Source organism: Pantherophis guttatus, chromosome 3 (genome assembly GCF_059756535.1).
Source record: "Pantherophis guttatus breed Tessera chromosome 3, ASM5975653v1, whole genome shotgun sequence".
Lineage (NCBI taxonomy): Eukaryota > Metazoa > Chordata > Lepidosauria > Squamata > Colubridae > Pantherophis > Pantherophis guttatus.
Window position 1 is genome coordinate 156,555,046 of NC_142065.1, and position 27,084 is coordinate 156,582,129.

At 36.7% G+C, this 27,084-nt stretch overlaps 1 protein-coding gene across 1 annotated transcript in view; it reads right to left on the reverse strand.

Annotated features, from left to right (window-relative positions):
• The window catches only part of ZNF407 (zinc finger protein 407), a 351,765-nt gene that overhangs the window by 100,196 nt on the left and 224,485 nt on the right, over positions 1-27,084 (reverse strand). The window contains exon 7 of the mRNA XM_034429342.2: positions 15,543-15,663. Coding sequence (XP_034285233.2) covers positions 15,543-15,663 — 121 coding nt within the window. The remainder of the gene's footprint in view (positions 1-15,542; positions 15,664-27,084) is intronic.

Consider the following 27,084-nt stretch of genomic DNA (forward strand, 5'->3'; position numbering starts at 1 on the left):
ATCAAGTAAGAGAAAAGGGGGCAGTAAGGATTCCCTTATAGCAAAATTAGCTCAACTGATGATAAACTGTAAGAGAACTCTCCCTTATGGTAAATTTTGCAGCATTTCTTTGTTGCAATTCTTATATAAAAATGTGATAACTTGAGGCAAGGCATCAATATAAAATATGGTATGGAACTGACCAAATAAACCAGGAGGTTGCAATCCTTTTTAGGTTGAAGACAAGCTATGAGCCACATCCCTCAAAGTGGGTGAAACTGGGGCAAAGAAATAGAGATAGTATAAAATTAATTTAATGTAATGCAACCTATCTTACAGATAAGTAAAATTAAGTGGAAATAATTGTACATAACTGAAATGCTTATCCTATGATTATTTAATATCTCCATCACCATCACCATGACAGTAAGAATGCAGTCTGGTGTCAGTCGGAAAACACTTTGGAGTCTACACTCAAGGTTTATGCTGGTGCCCGGTTCCAGGATTTTCATGATAAATAAAAACATTTAGGAAGAGGGATAAGAACCCTTGTCCTCTGCTTTTTGGTTACTACTCAAAAGCAACCAATTTCAGACAGGTCACTATTATCCCGGACAGCTGGCAACTTTTTTCAGCAAATCTTTCAGAAATATTTCAATTATTTTCAGGTGTGAATCTCTGAGACCTGGGAAAGGATGAGAAATGAGTTCTTACTAGATAAAAGAACAAGAAAGAGAGACGATTCTCTAATCCAGCAGAGTTGGTTTCATCGTGTTTAATCTCTCACAAAGCATTAATATGTAGCAAAGAAAAGAGAAGTAAAATATTAAATGAGATTTCAAAGTATCGTTTTTCACTTTTGCTCTTTGAAATATTTCCCCTGCCTTTCATTACAAGCTCCTTCTTTCCCCTTTGTCTTTGGCCAGAGATATTCCAAGTTGACTGGCATAACAAATCCACCTACAATAATTGTGTCCCAGAGATTTTCTCCTTACAGGTCTGTAAATGTTCTACAAGTCCAATAGCTATTCTGTCCCTTCTAGAGAAGGACACGAAGAGAAAAAAACCTGCGAATGAACATGAATAGAACAGAAGCACTGAATAGCAAAGACAGAGACTACTGAATTTATTTAATACTCCCTCTCTGTTTCACAAAAATGGCCTGGGTAATCTTTTGAAAAATAATAACTGGGTTCATTTCAGAGTCTGCACAATGCTCCTCTTTGTCCCTTGTAAGTCTCTCAAATGTCTTATTTTAAAGGAATATATAGTACTCCCGGAAGACATTTTCCCATTTCTATTCTCTTCAACTCCTGTGAGCCCTTGTTCTGTGTGATAAGGCAATCTCCTTCGGGATCTGAGCTGTGTAGTTTCGCACCACGAGTGACAAGGACTCGACTTGAATAACTGCTGTGCGCAGGTTGTAATTATGTCAGCTGGAGTGTTGAACAAGGGGACTGATTAATGGGAACCCCAGCCCAGGCACCATCCCTATCAAAACCTTCGTGCAGGCCAAGCAAGTGGGGATGGGTTAAAGCAGAAAGACAAAACATGCTGTATTGTCCATGATAGATGAATTGCTCCAACAGTCTTCAGGCAGATGTTCCAGGACAGTATAATATACAATTACTCTGCCTTATCACCTTCCAAGGGACAATAAAGCTTCCTCCTTCTATAGCTCATGTGAGTGAAGGCAAAATTAGTTTTACTTTTACAACACTGACTCACTTATCATGTTGCCTTGATTGTGCTTTTACAGCTAAAGAAAACATATATTCCACTTTTAAACTAAAAAAAGATCCTTTTAATACAGAAACCAGACAACTCCTTGGAAACTATTTTGCCTCACAGTGGTAGAATTCTGGAGTTCTAAAGGATACATGACTATCATTGAAAGAGCAGGTCTGTTAACATGCTATTTCAGGAGAACTGAATCATATTTTGTTAAACCGAATTAGTCACCCAAAACTGTCTTTGGACCCATAAATGCTGTTTAGAAGCCCTGGATAAAATGAGTTGCATTTGCTAACTACAATTATTGCTGCATTAAGTGATATTGAACAAGCATCTTCTGAGAACTACTTAAATAGAAGAAAGAGACAGAAAGACAGACAAAATGACTTTTCACAGCTAAACAATGTTTAAAAGAAACACTGATCCTATAACTTGAAATAGTTCTCCCAAATTCAAACAATGCTTTATGATAGATTTGAGCCAAAATGATTTTTGAAATTGAGCCCCAAGGTATGTGAAGAAATTTTCCAACAATTCCTCGAGGACAGGATGCTCCCCTAGCAGTGGCAGTTCCATACTACAGAAAAAGTCATCATGATGACTTCCCTAGGGATTTCACTGAAAAGTGGAAGCCAGGGAGAGAGTAAACTACAGAGATAATTGGACAATAACAGACTACATTCACACTACATTCTCTGTATTAAATATTACATGAAAGCATGTATTTATTTATATCCTGCCTTCATTATTTTTTATAAATAACTGAAGGTCTGTCTGTCTATCATCATCCATCCATCCATAATTTTAAATAGTCTATAAACTGATTAAAAACCAGATTATTATTCACCTATTTATATTTGGTCAACTCAAGGCAGCTAACATACCTAATACTTCTGCTTCCTATTTTCCCCATAACAATAACTATGTCAGTTGGGTTTTAGTTATTAGCTCTCAACTTAGGTGTCCTCCTGGACGCATGGCTGTCTTTAGAAGAGCATATGACGGCCGTATCAGGTTCGTCTGATTCGCCAGTTGCGTCCCTTTCTGGATCGGGACTCCTTACGCATGGTCACTCAGGCACTCGTCACTTCCTGCCTGGACTACTGTAATGCTCTCTACATGGGGCTCCCTTTGAGGAGCACCCGGAGGCTCCAACTAGTGCAGAATGCGGCCGTGTGGGGGATTATGGGAGCGATGGGGTGCTCCCATGCGACACCCCTCCTGCGCGAGCTGCATTGGCTTCCGGTGGTCTTCCAGTGCGCTTCAAGGTGCTGGTTACCACCTTTAAAGTGCTCCATGGCTTAGGGCCTGGGTACTTACGGGACTGCCTTCTGCCACCGATAGCCTCCTACCGGCCAGTACGTTCCCACAGAGAGGGACTCCTCAGGGTGCCATCGGCCAGACATTGTCGGCTGGCGACCCCCAGGGGGAGGGCCTTCTCCGTGGCAGCACCTGCCCTCTGGAACGACCTGCCCCCGGAGATACATAGGATACCAGATCTCTGTGCTTTTCGCCGTGCCCTTAAAACTTTTTTATTTCATCAAGCTGGGCTGGCGTAATCCCCCCTTAGATATTTTTAGATATTTTTAACTGTAAATTGATTTTAGTTGGGGTGTTTTAAATTTATTGGGCCAAAATTTGTTTAATTCTTTTAAAAATTTTAAATTTTGTATGTGATGTTTTTATTCTTGGCTGTTCACTGCCCTGAGTCCAGCAGGAGAAGGGCGGCATAAAAATTTAAATAAATAAATAAATAAATAAATAAATAAATAAATAAATAAATAAATAAATAAATAAATAAATAAATAAATAAATAAATAAATGAATGAATGAATGAATGAATAAATAAATTTTTATTTTATTTATTAAATTTGTTTGCCGGCCATCTTGCCACAAGGTGACTCTGATTGCTACCAGGAACCCCTTAAAATAAACTCTACATCCTTTCATTCCTTTTAGGCATCACTAATCATTTAATCATGTGGTCTTCTGTGTTAATTCAATAAAATGTTGTGTTGTCTGTGCCATCAATCTTCACTGGATAGTAGTGATCATTCAGCAGACACGCACTTATTGCAATTAACAATGCTACGTGCCAGATAGCTAGATATCTAGGTAGGTAGGTAGGTAGGTAGGTAGGTAGGTGGATGGACGGACGGACAGACAGACAGATTTAGACAAACTAAGGTAGACTTGACTAGACTAATTAAAGGGTCTCCAACCCCCGATCCGTGAACTGGCACTGGTCCGTGGCATGCCAGAAACCAGTCTGTGCAAACAAGCAAAGCCCCATCCACAGTATGCAGGCAGCACATGAATCCATGCCCCCACCCGTCTGCGGAAAAACCTCTCTCCAAGGAACTGGTCCCTGGTGCCCAAAAGGTTGGGACTGCTGGAGTAGTCCACATACAAAGAAAAGTTTTCTGTTACTGCAAAATGTGAAACTCTCAAAACTTCTAAAAAGTGATATTGCTGCTAAAAAAAATAACAGTTGTAGAATACTGGTTGTCCAACTGTCAACTGTGAAGACTAAAGAAACTAAATAATCTGCCTGGAGAAATAAAAATATACAGGTGGGAGATCCTCTTTAGTAAGTCACAGTTTATTTTCTAGTACTTCCTGGCACTATATGAATTAACATCTCTAGGTTTTGATAGCAAAAGATTACTTCCTCTGTGGGTTTCTACTAAGCTGCAGGACTTTTAGCTTCGTGTTATATCCATGTGCTCGTGGCAAGGAAAGGCTACAGAGATTGCAAAGAGCCAATATTAGCTACTGGGAAAAGTTTTTTTCATAGCAACAATGACAAGTCACTGGCTAGCAGCTAAGAAAGGAGATACCGAAACTAGAAAAATAGGCTATTTCCTAACTCTCTCCTCAGATCATGTCCACAGCTTTCCTGATCCCTTCAGCATACACTTCAAAATACTTTTATAGTTCATCTATCTATATACTACTAAAATACTAATTGTCATGGCCTTTAAGTGTGTGAAATGGTGGATCATAGGGCATCAATTTTTGAACCAAGATACCTCAAATGGGCTGACTTACAGAATGTGTCCAAAATCTGGGACCCATGATTCCTGAGGGAATAAAATTTGGGGAAGGTTTGGCTACCTTGAGGAGCACCCGGAGGCTCCAATTGGTCCAGAATGCGGCCGCGCGGGTGTTGACGGGAGCGATGTGGCACTCCCATGTGACCCCCCCTCCTGCGCGAGCTGCACTGGCTCCCAGTGGTCTTCCGGGTGCGCTTCAAGGTTTTGGTTACCACCTTTAGAGCGCTCCATGGCTCAGGACCAGGGTACTTACGAGACCGCCTTCTGCCACCAGTAGCCTCTCACCGACCAGTTCGCTCCCATAGAGAGGGGCTCCTCAGGGTGCCGTCGGCCAAACAATGTCGACTGGTGGCCCCCAGGGGGAGACCCTTCTCTGTGGGGGCACCTGCCATCTGGAACGAGCTCCCCCCGGAGATACGGAGGATCCAAGACTTATGCATCTTCCGCCGCGCCCTAAAAACGTTTTTATTCCAACAGGCTGGTCTGGCCTAACTCTCCCTTTTAAATTGGCTTTTAAATTGGGTTTTAAATGTTTTTTAGATAAATTGGATGTTTTTAATTTTTTGAGCCTAAATTATTTAATCTGTTTTTAATAGTTTTTAACTTTTGTATGTCTCTGTATTTTATTTTGGCTGTTCACCGCCCTGAGTCCTTCGGGACTAGGGCGGTATACAAATATGATAAATAAATAAATAAATAAATAAATAAATAAATAAATAAATAAATAAATAAATAAATAAATAAATACCTCAGTGCTACCGGTTGCTGCTATGGTTGGGCTGTTGCCCCAGTCTTGAGGTCTTCATTTTTAGGCTATGATTTTTAACATGGTAAGTAGATAGGTCAGCAGTATGTGATAGAAAAGCAACAGTTTTAGATGATTTACAACAATGTCTATGAAGAAGGTTCCATAAGGTATGATACTAAATAAAACTGGTAAGGAAGGTGCAGTCCAGAATTTCATTTGGAAATATATTCCCCTGTCTAGAAAAATCTCAAGTATAAGTGACATTGACAGAGAACACCAGAGGGTTTAAACTGGGTGATCGGAAGCAACTTCACCATTTTCTAAATAGATCTGACCTCATCCGCTATGGAAGCTATTGTGTAAACAAGCAAATCCCCATGGCAGTGATTTTATGAATGTACCCACTATATGGTCTCAACATTAAAGATGTCCTCACCAGCCAAAAACAGTTACGACCATAACTGGGATAAGAATTCCCATTGCTAGGCAAGGTGATTATTCAGTGAAATTAGGCCTGATTTTACAATCTTTTTGCCATGGTTGTTAAGCGAATCACTGCAATTGTTAAGTAAATCATGCTGTTAAGCCAATCCAGTTTCCCTCATTGACTTTGCTTATCAGTGCTGGGTGGGAAGGCTGCAAATGATGACTACATGATCCTGGGACACTGCAATTGTTATAACTAAATGCCAGTTACCAAGTGCCTGAATTTTGATCATGTGATTGTGTGGACCCTATGATGATCTTAAGTGCAAGGACTGATTTAAGTCAGTTTTTTCAGTGCTGTTGTAACTTTGAACAGACTAAATGAATGACTGTACACCAAGGATCACCTATACTTATCCCAGCATCTTTCTGAGGTGGGTAAAATGAGGACCCAGATTATTGGGGGCAATATGATGACTCGGTAAACTGCTTAGAGAGGGCTGTAAAGCACTGTGAAATGGTATATAAGTCTATTGCTATTAAATCCTTTTTTAATCCACCTTTAAGATATCTTCTGTAGAACCCTACTTTCTGTTTTCCTGTTGTTACCCTGTCAACATTTACTTGTTCTCCTATTTCTCTTTCACGCGGCTGATTGCTATGTTTCAATTGCCAAGCAGATTCAGCTGAAAGATGGGGATGCAGGTAGGTCTGGAAAAAGTTTTAAGCATTGTATTCATCAGAAAGGAAGGGAAAAAAATTGAAGACAACCCTCTCGAAAGAAAAATAGATGGGCATAGCACTGTTAATGAAAGTGACCCTCTACAACTGAAACCACTTCTCAAGATTACTACTTCACTATCAGCCCTTCAGGTAGATCAGACAAGAAATCTAACGTCAATAATATTTTAGAGCAAAGGTATTATAACAGAATCTTGTAAGTCTGAATATGCCCCCTCCTCCCCAACTTCATGAGAACTAAGGATGGGACTGCCTGAGACATTTACCCAGGTTATATTTCTGCCCCGGAATCAATCCTCTTTTATTTGACTATTGCATTGGTAGTGCCTCTTTTTCCTATCCCTCAAGATCATTTCCTCTACCCTCTACACCTGCTCAGCAATGATGTGCATACTGTATATAGCATGTATGTGTATGTACAATACATTATATCACTTTTTCAGAAGCCGCTTTCCCAAAAGTAGATGGACTTAGGACAAAATAAATAAATAAATTGATGTACTGATTCAGATCAATTACTTGTAAAATACAGTAAGATGCAGAAATGAGGGCAGGGGATGACGGGATGGGAAACCAGTGGGGATGAAGTAAGGGAAGGGGATGACTATATAGGGAAGAGAAACTGGAGTTATGGTAAAAAAAAAAAAAAAAAAAGCCAGGAAAGAAATATTGAATTCCCTCTTTAGGCCTTTCAAAAAGATTAAATTCATCCAGCAAATGGACAACTAGCAACAGCTAGTTGTCAAAGGCAGCTGTGCTTTGCAACAGGAATGTCTGCAGCCATCTGCATCGCATGCTCATTCCTTTGATTTCATCACCGTTTCTTATTATCAGCAAATGTAGGACACTTTTCACTCACAGTTCACTGGCAATTATTTTGAAAAAAAAAAGATGTTTTCCTGTTGGCTAAATTCAGTATACTTAGAAAGTTTTCAAGGGAAAAAGACATTACAAAAATGCATTCAAAACATGGATACAATTATATTGCAAGTCAATTTTATTCAGCCTTCAGATGATTGCCCTCCACTCAAGCTCTTTTAGCTGTTTAGAAGGCTTCCTTTTACCGATTCTTTTAAGTAAAAACTCCTTAAGGATAGAAGGCTGGGTATATCACATATTTTTTTTACAGCATTTCTTAAAGAAAACAGCTTTTATAGACAACTTAAGATGGGGAAGGTTTCCCAAATGGTTAATTCAAACTGTGCAGGAGATGATGCAATTTTTAATACTAAAGTAATAATTGTTGAAGAAGAAATCCTCAGATATAGAAGATTACTTTTTAATAATTATCCCCAGATTGACTGATCATTGTCTAGCATACCTGAATTTATATTGTATACACAAATTCTCTAGAACCAAAACAACTGATTTCAACATAGTCATCCTCATTATGAAGTCAAGAAACTCTAGCAAGCAAGCTCCTATGCAGTAGTTGTAATCCAATAGATCCCTAGACCCCGGTTTCACATACACATATCTGGTCATCTGTGATGTATCATCTCTGAAAGCCTCCAGAGTTCCCTAAACACCAGTAACAACACCCTACTCATTTTGAGTGGTTTATTTAAAAAAAAAAAAAATCAGACATCCTGTCATGAGACTACTGACAAGTTGGAGAATGGTGTAATATTATTAAGGATGATACTCTATTTTTGTAGGTAATACAAAAATTTTGCAGACCAGGAATTTATCTTCTTAAAACTCATTTAATGGATACACAAGTTTCTTATCCTGTCTGGTTACTTTATAAATTGAAAAAAATAGAAGTAATTGAGACAATTCTAAACATTGGGGCTTTAGCTTGCATTCTGATTTCTTTATTTGATTTGATATTTCATGTGATTTTTGAAGCAAATAAAAAATAAACTCGGTGGATGGTTTAACATTGTTTTGAGATTTGATAGTAACACAGATGCAGTTAAGATAAATTTAACTCTAAGGTTGATTTACATTCTGACAGGACTTCCTATACCTATTCTATCTTATTATTTAATCATTTTGCAGGATATATTCAACAGTTCATTTAGTGAAGTTCGAAGTTACAACGGCAATGAAAAAAGTTCTTTATGGCCGTTTTTCACACTTGTTTTTCACACTTATGATTGTTGTAGCATCCCCATGGTCACATGATCAAAATTAAGATGCTTGATCACAGCGTCTTAGGGTCATGTGATCAGCTTTTGCAACCTTCTGACAAACAAAGTCTATGGGGAGGCCAGATTCACTTAGTAACCATGTTACTAATTTAAGAACTGCAGTGATTCACTTAACAAATGTGGTGAGAAAAGTTGTAAAATGGGGCAAAACTCACCTTAAAAAATTTCTCACTTAGCAACATAAATTTTGGGGTCAGGCATAAAGTTTGTGTTCGTAAATTGAGGACTACCTATATAATACATTTCTTTATAGGAATCATTTGTAATTATTTCCAATTACATAATCTATTTTAAGTCTTCTGTTGTCCCTTTTCCTGACTTACAAAATAGCACAACAAAAATGTATTAATTCAATTTTTGTTGTTAGCGTCTTCTTATATTTTGGATCAATTGTATTTAAAAGTAGGGTATGTGAAATAACACTGACTGAAAAAACTGTTGAAGAATCCTTTAGTTAAAAATTTTACTCACATTTGTTTTTCATGGTTAGTTATATTAACAAAGTAATTTCTGATAAATTACTGGCTTATATAGAATCACTTATTTAGACATATAAATGTAATATGGAAATTTATTTTTTAATCCCACTTGAGATTAAAATTCCCCAAACAATTTTTAATATTTATGTTTGGGTAGTTTTCTATTTGGTTTGATTAACTCAATTTGTTAATCAAAACAGAAGTCTGTTGCTTCATTCAGCAATTGTTCAAAATGCCTGTTGCCACTTGCCATTAGTTGAAAAAGAAGGGAAGGGGCAGAAAGAGAAAGAGAACAAGTAAAATGGTTGCTTATCATAGGTATATAATTCTAAATAGCTGTGGGTACTGTATACCTATTAAGTATCTCTACTTTATGTAGGTATATGCTTAAATGAGTTATGTGTTCCATAAATTTATAACTCTCATGTGTGTGTGTGTGTGAGGGGGGGAGGGAGAGGGAGAGAGGGAGGTTAGGCAGCAAAATTATTCTGACAACATAAAAGACAATTTTAAGGGTTTAAGGAACAGGAACTTGGTATTCACTAAGATAAACATACTTCCCAAGAAAAGAATATTAATTCCATAACCATTATCTTAGTTTAATTTCTCTATGAATTTCTCAAATAAAAATCTAAATAGGATTTTATCGAGTATTTTAATTTTACATTTTGCTCTCCTTTTATCGTTTTCTTTCCCTTTGTCATATTGCAGCCCGCATATCAACCCCATAGAAACTTTTATGTATCTTATCCATAATAAACTCAATTTTTTTTTACTAGAAATCTAAAGAAGCCTAACAATGGTTGAAAGTTATCTATTTTAAAGTCCCCTTTAGACTGAGAGGCAGGTGTGAAACAGTAATATCCATCTTTTTCTTTCTGAAACCTTGATAGTGGAGGAAAACAAAACAAAAGGCAAGCTGCAACATTATCTCCACAGAGTTAGAAAACACACACAACAACTTCATTACACGATAATAGCTCAACCGCTTGGGGAATACTGCCAAAATAGTACTGTCAAAAGATAGTTTATGTTTTTCTTAGCAAGGCTTGCATTTCTACCGCCATGTATATAAAATAAAAGCTAACTACTACACAAGGGATTGTCCAGATATATTCCATGTAGAATGACCATCCCTAAAGATAACTATGTGGTCCTTCCATAATGGGAATAGAGATTAAAGAACCATAAACATGTTTATTTTGATTCTTATGTGGAAAGTAGTAAGGTCATTTGATTTTCAAAATGGTTACACTAATTACATGGTGAACTCAGGGCTTCTTTATTTTTTAATTATTATCACAATTATATCACAAAACAAATTTATAGTTTTTTAAACCCCACACTAAGCACCTATACCATGATCTCAGAAAAACATAAATACACTTGTTAACTTGAATTTAATAACATATATACACTGTACATCTTGAACACAAAAACTGAATTGAGTTAAAAGGTAAATATTTTCTAATTATTCTGAAGACCGCTTTACAATTAATCAAAAAATCAAATTGGAAAAACTTTGAATTACCAATCTAGAAGCCTCGGAGGGGTAGCAAGAAAAAAAATATTGGGCATGATACTGTTTTACAGTATTATTTTACAGAAGTATTAGCATGCATAATATGCACAGGAACCAATTCTCTTTTTTTCTTTGGAACAAAAATGGTAAAAATGCAACTCTAAATTTGTTTAAGATGGGCATTTTCATATTTATAAATGGAGAAAACATGAAATCAGCTATCCAAACAAGTGTTAACTTGTATAAAGTAGTAGAAAGTTGAATTGTGCAGAAGTTTTTTTTGCTTCATCACTATGATATCCACCCCACACATAATGGTGTAGGTATTTTGTGTGAGTGTGTGGTTTGAGCAGTTGCCATTAGCAAGAGTCCCTATACTGTAACTGGATCTTGTGCAGCTTCCAAAAGAGTATGGAACAAATATGGAACAATACCTTATTGATAAAAAGTAGTAGGAAGCAAGTACATTTTTGCATTAAATTTGTAAAATAATGAATGACATTCCTGGTACTGTGGCATAAGCCCAAATGCTCTGCTATATTTAAAATAGAAGCATAAGATTAAAATAAATGATTAGTCCAATTTAATCTTATGCTCCTATTTTAAATATAGAGATCAGGATTGCTGGGTAAGTATTTCTGGAAATATAAGAGGAAAAATGAAATCTATAAGAAATGGTTTAGGAAGCAAGAGCAATGGATCAAAACCATCCACAAATTAAATGAGAAGGAAAAGCAGACCTGCATACTATGGAGGGGAGGGGAGGGGAGGGGAGGGGAGGGGAGGGGAGGGGAGGGGAGAGGAGAGGAGAGGAGAGGAGACTACAAAATCGCACACAACTGGATAGGCTGCTTTAAGAGATAATCATGGTTTCCTATAAATATTTCTTTACAAGGTAGTTACCATATTGATACTTTCCTCTAACCAAGAAAAGAAAGCAGAATAAGAATCAGAGCAATTCTTAAAAATCCCCATTGGGATTTTTCTACATAGTATGCTATGCAAGCAATGCAATTAACTTATTCCTCTTCTCGCAAAAAAGATGGGCGATGTCTCAAGAGGTTGAATAGAAAGCAAACTGGTCCCCTAGGCATAAGGAAGTGCTCTGAGTTGAACCGCCATGTCAGTTTTGGGGCCAGACCTCATGGGGGCCTAATCTTAACCCAGATGACTTTCCCATTTCCAATGGGTTTTCCCATGCAATGTGCACAGAATGTCTCAGTGGGCCAACAGTAAAGCAAATTGAGCCCCTAGGCATAAGAAGACTCTTGGCATTGAACTGTCACATTTGGCCCCCATGAGGGAGGCCTCATGAGAGCACCACAGCTGCAAAGCAAAAAATCCAGAAAGAATGCAAGGAATCCAGGAATGTTCAAATTTCAGCACTCAATACTCCAGGAATTCAGTGGTTGTTCCCAACAAATGCCCCTCCCCACAGCATCTTCTTAAGTCTTAGTCCCCAGGTGTGCCTTGTGAAGAGGGGTGGGGTGCTCTCCTCCCAAGCAGTCAGGTCAGTTTGCACTGTTCTCGCCTTCTCTCCACTCTCCATGTTTGAGGATCAGGAGGGGGTGGTCCTTGCTCATCGCCTGAGCTCTGTCTCTCATGTTCACTGCTTAGCCTCTCTTGGTCATCCTGACCCCCTTCCTCCCTGCCTACAAGCCATCCCAATCCTGAAAGGCCCTGGCCTGACTGGGCCTGCTCCTCCCCATTTTCCTCCCAAGCCAACGAAGCCGCCCCCTCGATCTCTGCCTGCTCCAGTTCTGGCTCGTCTTCCTCCGCAGATTCAGGGTCCGATGACACATCAGGTATTTCAAGTCTTCTCATTGAGTACCATTTAATTATGCAACACGGAACACCATTTAGATTTTCTTAAAGAAATATCCATAGGCACTACCACCAGAATTGGTGAATGAAAAATATATTTATCTATGCACACTATCAAGTATGATACTTTGGATTAGGTACAGTGTACCTAGATTTCTATTTCATATGTATCTTGTAGTTACCTTGCTGATCTTTAAAATATTGTTAAGTATCAATCATTGACCCATATGGAAATAGTTTAAGCAAAATGAAAACAAATTTATGGTGGAAGATTCGTTCTTCATATTTTTGTTCAAAAAGTTATTCTACTGTTGTTATTTTCAACTTAGTCATTGACTAAGTTAAATTAAACCATTAACCATTAAACATTCATACACCCTTCTGCCTAGAAATAAATAAATTTAAGACTATTTGTAAATAAAAAACTATTACCTGCAAAACATGAGTGAACAATTGGAAGATAAAGTTTAACAACGATACATTGGTTATAATGATATAACTAGTATATATTTTATGTGTTCTTTAATGGAGGCTTAGGTAAAGTGAATATGTCCTCTGCTAAACTAAGAAACAACAGGATGAAGTCCATTTGTTAGCATATAAAATAATCTGAAATTGGAGATGTGAATGTTTGGATGCTACGTATTATCATGTTTGGTGGACCTGTAGGAAAGTTAAGGCTTTTTGGATAAAAATCTGGTGGGTCATACAGAATGTTTTGAAGAAAAAAATTCAATTTTCTCCACAATTGTTTTTATTGGGTATAGTTAAGGGTTTTACATCGGGTGAAACAAAACTGATATTGTATATGATAACAGCAGCAAGATTGTTGATAGGTAAATATTGGAAAAATGAAGCTTTGCCCACTATTGAGGAATGGACTTTGAAGATGGCCAGTTTTGCAGAGATGGCGAAGATTTCAGCATACTTAAAAGATTGCTCACAAGAGACTTATGAATGGGAATGGAAAAGATGGATAGAATATGTTCAGAACAAATATCAAACTAGAAAGTATCAAATAGCTTTTATTTGAAAATAATGTTTTAGAAATATTTTAATGTAATGAGGTAAAAAGAAAAATTATATAGGGGAGGGAGGGGTTCAAGTTTATACTTAAGTGTCATATTAAGGGGTTTTTTTGTGTGTTTTTTTTTACGAGTTATGAGTATATTAAAGGGAAGTCTAAGGGGAGGGGAGGGTTAGGGAGGGTTGGGGAGATGGGGAAGTTTGGGGGGGGTGGAGGGGGGGGGAAAAGGGGTGAAAATGTAATTGTAAAACTTTTGCAATAAAAAAATAATAATCTGAAATTGATTTAATTGACAAAGAACATCTTCAATTTTGGTTTTGTTCTAACTACTTTGGCATGCATAGAAGAACATATTGCAATATGGGCTTTTACTTTAAGAAGTGTAAGTACTTACAAAATAAATAGAAACTATGGATTTTCCAGGAAAACCATCTAACATAATAAAACTAGTCTCAGTGAAATGCTTCTCTAGTATCACTGAAAATACACAATCCCACAATATCAGAGGCATTGTACCAGGCATTGTTAATTAGGTTATAATGCATTATAAATGCATAATATTATATTTCAGCACACATACGTATATTAAAATGCCTGCTATTTACCTTTAGGTATATCCGTTATATATTTTTAGAAAGATACATTTGTAAAATCAATGCAGTTTGCAAATCTGACTTTTTAAATTTCTAATCTATAAAGAAGTCTCTTTGTTTCTTTTTCTCTTTGTTTCTGTTTCTATTTCACAAAATAGTACAAACAAAGCAAAATAAATCACCAAGCATCTTACATAATGCTGCCTCTGTAGCATTAGTAGCCCTTTATTAAAGGTGTATTAGTGACTTAAAATCAGTCAGTGTTCTACTTTTTGTGGAAAAATTGGTTGTTAAAATTTCATTGTACATTCCCAAGAACCGAATTTGACTTTTATTTAAAGTCAGTTCATTTCTAAGGCTACAGATTGTTTCCCCCCCCCACCCCAGTAACAAAGACTGTAAGTGAAAGAGAATTAGTTCTAAGAAATCACATAGTTTATTATTGAGCTGAACATGGGATAATGAGGACATGAAAAAGAAGATATAAGCTCTTCCCTTTCTTGTCACCTTTCTATCTCCAGCCCAGTCAATATTCTCAGGTAGTTTTAAAACAACATAAACTGCAAGTTAAGATCAGCAAAAACATTTTGGGATTAACATTTTCACTCACGGAGGAAGTGACCTCTATTTTCTGTAAAGGACAAGCTGTGTTTCAATATCACTTGGAAAGATAGCAAAACCACAGCCCTTCAATTCCTCTCCTAATTAAGACAAGGATATCAATTCCTGGCTATGAATCATGCAGAATATTTTCAGTGGTACCATGGGGAGGACGAAATGCTGGGAACAACAACACCACAGCAAATAAACGAAATCCGTATTGTTAAAGTGACAGGCAGGTGCTTCAGTTTAAAATATTTAATGGACAATGGGCCTGTTAATTCTTTGGAGACTTTCTTTTTTAGTGTCATGGCTGCAACTCAAACATTTGTTTTCAAAACTGCACCTGATCTGAAAAGGCAATGCAGATCAACAGTCCCTCCACAGAGAATTCTAACAGACTTCATAGCATCTGCGAAATAAGCAGCATTAGCACTTCTGTGATTCATATAAGAGTCTTCTAAACAAGGTTCCATCCACACACAACTGGACAAAAGAGTCTTTTCTGAAGGCTGTTAAATTCGGTGCCAATGAGGATGTCATTACAATATACATTATTTGTCAGTTTGTGTGAAAGTTTGTGTGAAAGTTTGTCAGTTTGTGTCTGACAAATCAGATCTTCTGCCAATTCTACATTGTCACTATCAATCTCCGTACCTGTAGTCACACCAAGGACATCTGTAGGGTTTTTCCCCAGTATGTACACGTTTGTGTCGGGTCAGATGGGACTGGGTTGTGGAGGCAAAGTTACATTCATCACATTTAAATGGCTTCTCTCCTGAAAAATAAATAAATAAAAGTGATTCATTTTTAGAAGTAGAAAAGGCAAGGTTATTCTTTTTAATGTTTAACTGTGATCTAACAAGAGTGAAAAATGGAAGGTTTAAAAATATAAACTTAACTGCAAATTATTTTACTTACTTCAATGTGTGTATTATGTACATTAACTGTTTTTCTCTGGCTTAAATGATTCTGTTATCACTGTGGCTTGTCATTTCCATAAAATCACTAGTTGTGTTAAATTGTATGTATTTAGCAGCCATACAAATCATCTGCTATGAATTAATTTGCATTTATGCTATTCTATTGGATGTTTATCTGCTTTTAGCAAACAATATGGTAGAGATCAATCTTTGTTACAACTTGAAGCATAGTAACAGATTCTTTATGAATAACTTATCATTAACTAGTAGTATTATGTGGTTGTATGTGTATGCCTAATATACAGTGCCTAGATCATAAAATAGATTCACTGTAATACTTATTTCTTTTAAAAAAAAATTGTGATGTTATATTTTGAATCTTATCCCCAGGTAGGCCTCCACATGTGAATGTCTTTTCCCACTTTCAGATTTCAAGCCAACATAATTTCAAAAGACAGGACTGAGTTAGTTTTCAAACTGAACAGATGTTCAACAATTTATCACACAATAATGCATGGGGATAACTAGAAGCTCTGGAAAGAGACTGGATGAACAAAATAATGGCAGTACCTCAATCAGAAAAAGAGAAAATAAGAGCATGCATGGTATTAGCCCCAAATAATCCACTCCTTACTCTGAATCAAAGATAGCTCTGAGAGCAGTTCTGCTAGTATACCTTTAACAACAGCTTAATATAAAATTTTCTTTATAGCAAAGTAGCTCTGCCAAGTTTATGCATATATTAAACAACCTAATTTGCACATTTACAAATAATTTGCACATAGCCTTAATATGCTAATCTGTGTTGAAGATATTGGGTGAAAGTAACAGGAGAAATAACATGTGTCACTTTCAAAAATTCACTTTCATGATTCCTTAGAGGTGTGCGGGTATGTGTATGTTAGTGGGAGGATGGATGACTGCAATAGTGTTTTTGAAAGGATATTATATTCTGGAACAAAAGAAAAATATTCCCTACTTTCAAATACATGTTGATGGCAACTACTCTCTGGTAAACATCAATTCAGGGGCCATATTCTCATGAAATGATAATATATTTTTTTGTATTAATATTGTGCAAGCTGATGCTGTTCCAATTGCTCTCAATAGCTGGTGCAAAGGGCACAGCTAAGAAACCTAGAATAAGGCAGAATAGGAAGGAATCACTAGGGATTTCAAAGTATACTATACTTTTTGTAACTCTGACAGAGAGAAAAATGTCTCTCCTTTTGTGCCCATCAAGTTTTGCCAAGACTCCAAATATCATGTGCATATCCTCAAGCAGAGAATGTGATCCTACATGCAAAGTGTGCATGACATGTACATGATCCAATTTAGAGCTTCTCCTCCGCCCCCCAATCCAATGTGTCACTGACCTTGACAATGTTTTAGACACACAGAAAGAGAGAGAGACAGAGAGAGATTGGCTCAAGTTCATCCAATTGATTTTCATGCCTAAGGGAGGGGCTAGAATCTGTATTTCCTCCATCTTACTCTAGCATCTTAACCATTATGCCGTACTGACTCTCTCTCAAAGAATGTAATCAATTAATTAATTTAATTAATGCTTGCACTTTTTTTTCCTATGACACCTCTCAATGAATTCCAATAGATAAAAAGCATCCACAAAAGAGACCTAAAACAAGATGGAGTGACGACATCAGTAAGTACTGTGGGCCCAATTGGCAAAGGAAAGGTCAAGATCATATTGGTTAGAAACATGAAGAAGACACCTTCATCCTGCAGTGGGTAGACAATGGCTATGATGATGATGATGATGATGATGATGATGATGATGATGATGACGACGACTTTTTTTAAAACTGCAGATTAAATTTTTCAGTATGTTCTAATTTTACTGCTCATTTTGTTTTACCCTGCTAGTATTATTGCTTTCAAGGCCCACTGCTTCAATGATTTTATTTAAAAAAAAAACATTTTAAAAAGTTAGTTAGTTAGTTTATTTAGTTAGTTTATTTGATTTGTATACCGCCCTACTCCCGAAGGACTCAGGGTGGTGAACAGCCAAACAATAAAATACATAGATACAAAAAATTTAAAAACCAGATAAAATCAAATTAAATCATTTTGGCCCAGACAGATTAAAACACCCCAATAATTTAAAAACAGATTAAAATTTACATATTAAAAAGAGGGAAGCGATTAGGCCAAGCCCGCCTGGTGGAATAAAAAGGTCTTCACAGCGCGGCAGAAGGTGCGCAGATCCGGGATCCTCCGTATCTCCGGGGAGAGCTCATTCCAGACGGTAGGTGCCCCCACAGAGAAGGCTCTCCCCCTAGGGGCCACCAGTCAACACTGTTTGGCTGACGGCACCTGGAGGAGTCCCTATCTATGAGAGCGTACTGGCTCTCATAGAGAGGGACAAACAAATAAAGCAATATATAAACAAACAAATAAAGCAATATATAAGTCTTTACAGGTTTTGCTTCTGAATGGGGCCCGAGTATAAATTGCATTTCAAAGCTAGATCATCATATATGGTTCTCTGATCCATTCATACGGAGATTTCACTCAAGATGGGGTTCCTGCTCTATTTAATGAAGAGAGGAAATGTACTCATGAAAAGAGATGCAAATGAAGAATACCTTGAGCAGAAACTATGGAGGACCATAAGAAGGATTCCCTGAGATTAATCTGAAACAAATGAAAGTCTTCCTCCGACAATACAGGAAGAATGAAGAACAAATTGACAATTTTTTTGAGAGAGAAAATGGTCAGTGTTCAGGGAAGTTGGTGAGATAGCTCACTTCCAATAAAACATACCACCGAAAATCTCGTGTAATTAGATTTTGAACATTCCTACAAATACTGGCTTTGTTAGAAGTTAATAACAATTCTCTTCAAACATCACATTCTCTCCTAATAAGCGTTTAATGAAAAAGCACAAAGCATACTTGATATGGAATATGTTTCTTCTTTTGCACTGGGTTGGAGGGGGAGGTGAAAGAACAAGGCTACATATTACATTAAATTCAGTGCCAAGTACTGTAACTGCACATTAAAAGTCAAAGTGCAGTTCACATGAGAAATGGAAACGCAAAGTGAGCCACTCATCTGGATAAAATACATATATTATTAAATTTTCTCTCTTTATTACATTGACCTATAAATGCCTAGATGTGCAAGACTGAAATGAGCAAATGGAACTGATCACACAAACAGGATCTGTGTAGGTCACATAAGCCACTGTCTTCAAAAATTCATGAGACTTTTTGAACAAAGGCACAAACTGTTGTAAGTATTTCTGTAGCTTCATAATAACTGTCTCAGAATTGCAATGTGCATGAAGTTTGGCTTTTCATATTCATCAGGTTCTCCATACCTCAGGAAAGTTGATATACATCTGTGCACATGTTCTCTCTCTCTCTCTCTCTCTCACACACACACACACACACACACACGCACACACGCACACATGCACACACAGAGACATACACACACAATTTTGCATTTCTGTTAGCTATGTAGATCAATCACCTTTCTATTTATACTCTTCCTCCCACCTTCCTCCCAACCCTATTGAGCAACAGCAGTGAAATCTTCCAATGTTTAAACCAATAGAATAAATTTTTGCTTAAAATATATGGGAATTTGAACATAAGAAACCAAGGAATGATAGTCATTTATTCTTAATACAATTAGGCCCAAATGATGAAATATGCATCATAATTTCACAATTTAAGCTCTGCCTTTCATACTTGTATTGTGATTTTGCATGCATGTAGACAAGAATAGGAGATGGTGTTTCAATGTGTGCTTCATTTTCATATATCCCTTGCTTACCTTTCCTTTCCCTGCTCCCCAACTCATTGGAACAACCTGTGACAGTAAGAGGCATCTATCTAACCCCAAATCCAGAACCTGGTTCATTACTTATAATTAAAAGATCAAAAGCACTGTCAGCAATATGTTAATGCTAACAATGGTATTTAGGTTGATTAAGGATAGCATAAAAGGCCAAACGTCTCTAGGAAAAAAGATAGACCAGATGAAGGAATGGTCTGAGTAGCAAGTCAGAAAAAAGGAATGTTTTATCTGCACTGATCCCAAGACAATATTTGATGAAAAGAACTATGAAGACTGTCCAACTGAACCCTTGAATCTTCTTCAGAAGCACATTAGTAGGTAGATGTAAATAATGTTGTAACACATTACTTGTCTAGTTTATGATATATGACAACTACATCATATACTTTGAACTCTTCTCCAGCCAACCAGCCAATCTGTAAGGCCACCCAAAACCACCACAAGAATAATTCCAAAACCAAACACTCAGGGTCATAAACACAATTCAAGAACAATACACCATAGTAACCAGCAGATCTCAACAAACTATGTGGCCAATGCCAGGAGCAGGGTGGATAAAAAATCAATGATTTTTTTAAAAAATCAAAAAAATCAGATTTTTTAAATTTAAATCGGATTTTTTTTTATTTTTATCGAATTTATTTTAATAAACTTTTGGGGTAAAAATATATCGTAAGATAGTTTTCTATTTAAGATACATAAATAATTTAGTTTATTCAGCATGAAATGGAGCTTAGTTATGTAGCATGAGGCTGTATATTCTGCAACACTGGGACTATCAGTGAGTCAACAGTGGGTCAAAGGAGTAGCAGAGATGACAGTTGCTCTTTAAAAATTATGATTTAAATCAAGTTGATTTAAGTCAAGCCTTTTTACTAGTGATTTAAACCATGATTTAAATTGTGATTTAAATCAACTCGATTTAAATCAAATCCACCCTGGCCAGGAGTAACTGCCAAATTTGTAATCCCTTACAAAAGGCTAACAGAGTCTGGGGCATCCTAATTTCTGGAAGAATGCTTCTCCATAAGGCAGGTGCCAACACAGAGAAAGCATGGCTCTAGCCCCCAAAACAAGATGGCATTGTTTAATGGAAGGGATCTTGGGTATACCCTCTCAGCTAAAATTGGTAGGGCAAGCTTGAGACAATACGAGACAGGTAAGTCTGGCTTTTACATAAGTAAACTATGAACAATAAATGGCACAATAATAATATGAATGAAATTACAGATACTATAATATGTACAAACAGTATTTCACATTAAAAACACAGTGGTAGTGATGGTCAACATTCAGGAAGACTATTTGTTAATTAAGTTTGCTTCAAAATAAAGGAATGCAAATCGTTTTCAGTTTGCAAAATCAAATCTATTTAATCATCTGGTTCAACCCAGAAAAGTTATATTAAAGAGGATTTAATTTAGGAGGACAAGCTATTGATAGGGATGACCCTTTTCTTCTTAAACATGTCCTCTAAGCATCAATCCCGAATAACGCTTTACTTATTTTTCACATATAAGTATCAAGCGAGGAAATAACTGCCTACCAGAGATGATTGCCAATATATTTATATATCTCATAAGCCATGAAACAGTATTTGCAACCAACGATCAGATATATCATATGTTATAAGTCTTCATAAACCTATTTCTGAAGGAACTAAGGAAGGATGTATAGCTCCCACATGGTGGGAAAGATTTCAGTTTTAAGGGTTTGTAGTTGCATTTGTCTGATCTGTAGTGTTTATCTGCTATTTTCTACTGTACTAAAATTACTACAAGAATATACATGAATTGCATATAGGTAGTCCTCAACTTACAACAGTTCACTTGGTGACTATTCAAAATTACAATGGCACTGAAAAAAGTGACTTATCACCGTTTTTCACACTTACGAATATTGCAGCATCCCTAAGTCACATAATCAAAATTCAGATGCTTGGCAACTGGTTCATAGTTATGATAGTTGCAGTGGGGTCTGGGGTCATGTGATCAGCTTTTGTGACCTTCTGACAAGCAAAATCAATGGGGAAGCCAGATTCACTTAACAACCATGTTACTAACTTAACAAATGCAACGATTCACTTAACAGCTATGGCAAGAAAGATCGTAAAATGGGGCAAACTCATTTAACGAATGTTTCACTTAGCAACATAAATTTTGGACTCAATTGCGGTTGTAACTCAAGGATTACCTGTATGCAATTTCAATCTGCCTGAATATCTGTTTGCTAGAATCTGTACTAGCTGTTCATGCTTTTAATGACGCATGGGTCTCTTTCTATCATGAGTGGAAACAAACTTTTTTTGCAAAAAATCCAATGGACTGCACCTGGAAACAGTAATAAGGCTAAAGAGAATGGGGGTAAGGTCTGTGTATTTTTTAATGTTTTTGTTTGGGAGGAAGTAATTATAAAATGTGCATTAAACAGCTGCTGGTCTACCCTAAACATTTCGGGGCGGTCTTAGCCCTCTGGACCCTGTAATAATATGTGACATATATTTTTATCATAAAAAGCAACCACCCAAAACGGCCAATTTGGATACAGCTTTTGCTTCAAGTGCATGCTCTGAGTAAAATCCATACCCAAACTACACTGTATAAGAAAACAATCCTGTCTAGATCAGCAAAGAATAGGCAGTCTTCTTTGCGACCAGGCCTGAAAGAAAATCCCAAATCTTCAGAAATTCACTCTTCAAAGTCTATTCTTCTAAATAGTTCCAAGGACCCATGGCAGAAGGAAACTATACAAAGCATGAAAAATGAAAGAATTGGAGAGATAGTAGTAAAGAGTCCTTAAAGCACAAAGTCAATCCTCCCCCATTGTCAAGCATCTGTCAGACAAGAAAAGCACTCTGGTGGATATCAATTCACCTGATGCCTGGAAGATGAGGGGAGTGGGGAGGCTTATTAAGCTGGCCAAGATTCCTAAACTGCATGTGAAGATCGGCTGTCTTGCCCTTGAATCAAGGGTCTGTGACAGGTGATAAAAGTAAATCTTGAACCAGGAGATGTTTTGTGTCAACTCCCTAGACAGTTTGTATTGCAGCAGGGAATTATTTAAGCCATTTAGACCACTTTTGATACCTATCCCCTTCAAGCCTGTCTATAATTTGCTTGGGTACTCTGTGTACAAGGACAGCTGTGTCAAAGAACACAAAACACAAAATGGTGTTCTGAAGCAGGGTGCAACAAACAAAAGGAAAAGAAAGCAGGGTTTGTGGGGGGGGGAGGGAAAGAGGCATGGCATCAGCCCGAGTACACTGAATGTGGTGGAAGGTACATTGTACTGCTTTTGGGGAAGAAAGCAGGAGGAATAGGTAATTTTTCTCTGAAAGAATCATCTTTGATTGTTTGTGCCACAGAGGCGGATAAATGCCAAAAAGACAGATCCTTCTGTCTCCAAGATACTGTCCTATATAGTATAGAGTTAATAGCAAAGTAATAACAAGCCTCTGGTTGTGACATAAAACATAAACCTAGGCCAGCTGGATGTAGACTCCGTGATCTATAACCTGTAAATGCCTGCATTCAGATACTCTGCCAGGGTGGGATAAACAAATAAATGCCGAATTGAATTCACAATTCACTCTATAAAATCAATTATTTTAATTAGAAGGAAAGAAATATTTCCATATTTAGGCAAAAGAAATAATATTGTCTCAGTGGACACACAAAGTAAGTAAGTTCTCTATAGCAGGGGTCCCCAAGCCCCAGTCCGTGGATTGGCACTGGACTGCACAAACAAGCAAAGCCCCATCTGTGGGATATAGGCTGCACACAAAACCATGCCCCCTCCGATCCGCGGAAAAAAACTCACTCCATGGAACCGGTCCCTGGTGCCCAAAAGGTTGGAGGCCACTGCTCTATAGAACATGAACTGGGGCAGCATGAATTGCATCCAGAAGAAACAGATGCAGTTCCATGGACTTTGGCTGATTTCACATACTATGCATCCTCCAAACATAGTTTATTTTTGGTTTGGTATCTTGTGCAAAGTAAACCACTGTGATTTGTAAAGCACTATTGACTAAGCTAAACTACTTAGCGTGTGGTGTGAATCAAGTCACTGTGGTTAACTTAGCAACTAATGGTTTACTTAGCAACTAATGGGACTAATATCATACGTGAATCCAATCATTGATAAGTCAGCTTCAAGTCACCTTATAATATGGGCATACAGAACTATCTTGCAGGTTTGCCAAGGGATTTAATTTAAACTTCTACATAACAATATGGGATTATGACTGCGATGAAAGCTACCAGCAGACACAGATGAAAGCAGAAAAAACTCAGTATTCAAATAAAAGGCTAACCTTGTTGAAAACTTTGGCTGTTCAAAATTCAGAATAAAACATAATACTGTAAAAGTGAGTGAATATGACTATCATTATGAATAATATATTCTTTAATCTGATACTATGAGAAGAATATATGTACATTAGAAGAGAATTAAGGTCATTGCTGCACTGAGGGAAGAATCATTTGAGACACTTGTCTAGTTTACTCTGTGTATCATCCACTGGGGCATTCATCCAATCGACAGACTTCTTTTAACTGAGTGTACATGCAGGGTAATAGCCACAAGCATGATTTCTACTCATGGTAGGTATCTATGAGACACATAACATTTTGTTATACAGTATACAAGTCATTTTGCTTCTGTATAGAAATTTCAATGTGGGGAAAAATTTCAAGGGGAAAAAACTGCAGGCTGTAAGACATCTAAAATCTCACTAATCATTCTTTTCCCAGTATTACAATTATTGGAAAAGTTCCCAAACTGGGAAAATTGGATTTTAATAACAATGGCATTTCTAGCTTGCAAACCGAAAAACAAAACCGTACAAATGGCAGCTGCATGACACGACTTTCAGAAAGAGGCTAGGTTTAATATATACCTCATTCATTGTGTCTTCCAATCTCATGATTTCTATATCTCATAGTTTCAAAAGGCTTACCCATAATTTGAACAACTGAGGTTAATAATACAAGGGCTTTTTGTCAATCCAGCTAACTGAAAAACTTTATCACATTTCACAGCCTGCCAAGAAACTGACCTTTATCTGCCGGTACATACATTTTTTAACATTTTATAGCTGAAGTCCAAATAAAACCAGTTATCTCTGTCAGCCAATGATAATCTAGAAAGCCTCTAAGAACTGCCACTTCTAATTTCACAATAGAGGTGGCACAGAGAACAACACAATTTGCACAACAACATGCAAATTTTATTAAATTATGGTAATTATGCATTGGCAAGCAATGCAAATTATACATGGAGCTCCAGTACATATATTCCTATTTCTCTACACTATAGAGGAATGTATAAAAATGGTTCCCTATTGTTAACATTTTGATACATGGTATGAGTGAACACTGATTCAGACATGCATGTCCATTACTGGATTACTGCAATAACTATGCATGAGAAATACATGATAACCACAGTATCACTGAACGAATGTTCAAGTCATCTTAAACACAACATTAATCAAAGGGCTAAATTCAAACATTCATGCCTCTTCTCAAGTGATGTGAACAAGATCTGACTTGACAAACCAGGCTGCCGCTACACTTATCAGCTATCTAAATAGTGTGCTTAAAGAAGGAAAATACTTCATTCATACATATATTACAATTTCTTGCAATAACAAATGCAAGGACTCCATTATTGAGCAAACAAATGGGTATATGCAAAAAGCCATATCCATATACAGTACATGCATAGACACAAAATCTAACTGACAAAAAACTGTAAATTATGCAATGTTTTAACAATTGAAACCCATTTTCACTGTTCAGAGTACACGTAGTCCTTGATTAATAAAAGTTTGCTTAGTGACCGTTCAAAGTTACAACGGCACTGAAAAAGTGACTCATGACCATTTTTCACATTTACTAATTTAATAACTGCAGTGATTCACTTAACAAATGTGGCAAGAAAAGTCGTAAAATGGGGCAAAACTCACTTAACAAATTTCTCACTTAGCAACTTTGGGCTCAGTTGTGGTCGTAAGTTGAGGACCACCTGTATAAGCATTAAATATGAAGATGAAACATGATCCTATTTTTTAGTTGACCTCCCAAGGTTGTTAGGAAAATTTGCAACCCTCCATAAGATAAATAACCTTCATTACATAATGTCAACTTCCATGCTTATAATTTTTATAATAACTACATGAACAGGACTCATGTTCTAAAGAACCAAGAAGTCAGAAAACTACGGTCTTGTTCCTTTTATGAGTCATTCATTGCCTTCCCTGTGTTGTTCATATCCTGCCCCACGATCCAGGATTCCAGTATTATGAAAAGTCTTTTTAAATAGAGGATTTCCTCTAGCTTCTTGACTAGAGGACTTTCCAACTTTACACTACCTTCTTTGAGAGGAATGATCAAAAACTTTCGCAGAATTTCAATTATGTGCAGTAACTATAATTTTATAAATTCTTTAGCAAATTGAGTGGATTTTAAAAATTATTAGTCTTTTCAAAGATTCACTCCTGAAGCTGACTTCTTTTCAACCAAGTCAATAGTTTCATCATAATCCAACATCATTTTTGGTCAATTGCATCTACTGAAACTCCATCAGTACATAAGTGAAGAGAGGATATTTTGCCTTCATAAGCAATTTTACAGTTGCTTCTACTGAATACCATTTTCTTTCTATTTCTCCAGTTTCAGAGATCCTTCAAGAGCTCTTCACCACTTTCTTTTTTGGTTTTGCTTCTTGAGATAAATTGGTGTGGCAAACAAAGTAAATCCATCACTGTTCTTCCTAATAATTTAAGAATAGCTTTAAGTATAGTACCAGTTTATACTCTCCTTTTGTGAAAACAATTCTTTTGTTTCTGCTCTCTGCTTTTTATCATTTAACCAGTTATTGGTTCTTAAAAGACTTCATCATTTTCTCTCATTATTTCAGATATGGCTCAAATATCTCTGGTGCAGGTCTTTGTCAAGAGGGGTTTTTTTTTGTTGTTGTTTAAAAAAGAGTCCAAGTAAACAATGTCAACCAAATCAGCCTTACACACCAGCTTGCTGACATTCCAAAAGATCTATAAAAGATTACTGAGGCAAAACTTCTCTCTACAGAAGCCATGCTGATTCAGCAAGATCTGTCCTTCTACATACTTGGCACTTCTATCTTTAACAACAATTCTATCTTTCTACCAATTTATTCAGTAAGAAGTTAAAATAACTAGCTGTAACTTCCTGGAATCCTTTTTTTTAAAAAAAAATTGTATTACATATGGGACTACTTCAGTTCTCTAGTTTAGAAGCTACTCTCAGAACATATTAACATAAGCTGAATTTTAGTGCTTTTATGACTTAAGTCAAATACGAACCACTGGATATTCTATACAACATACCTGGTATCCTATGTGCCTGGAAAGAATGACTCAAGAGAAAATGTTCCATCTAAGCACCTCAAATTTCTAATAGGCA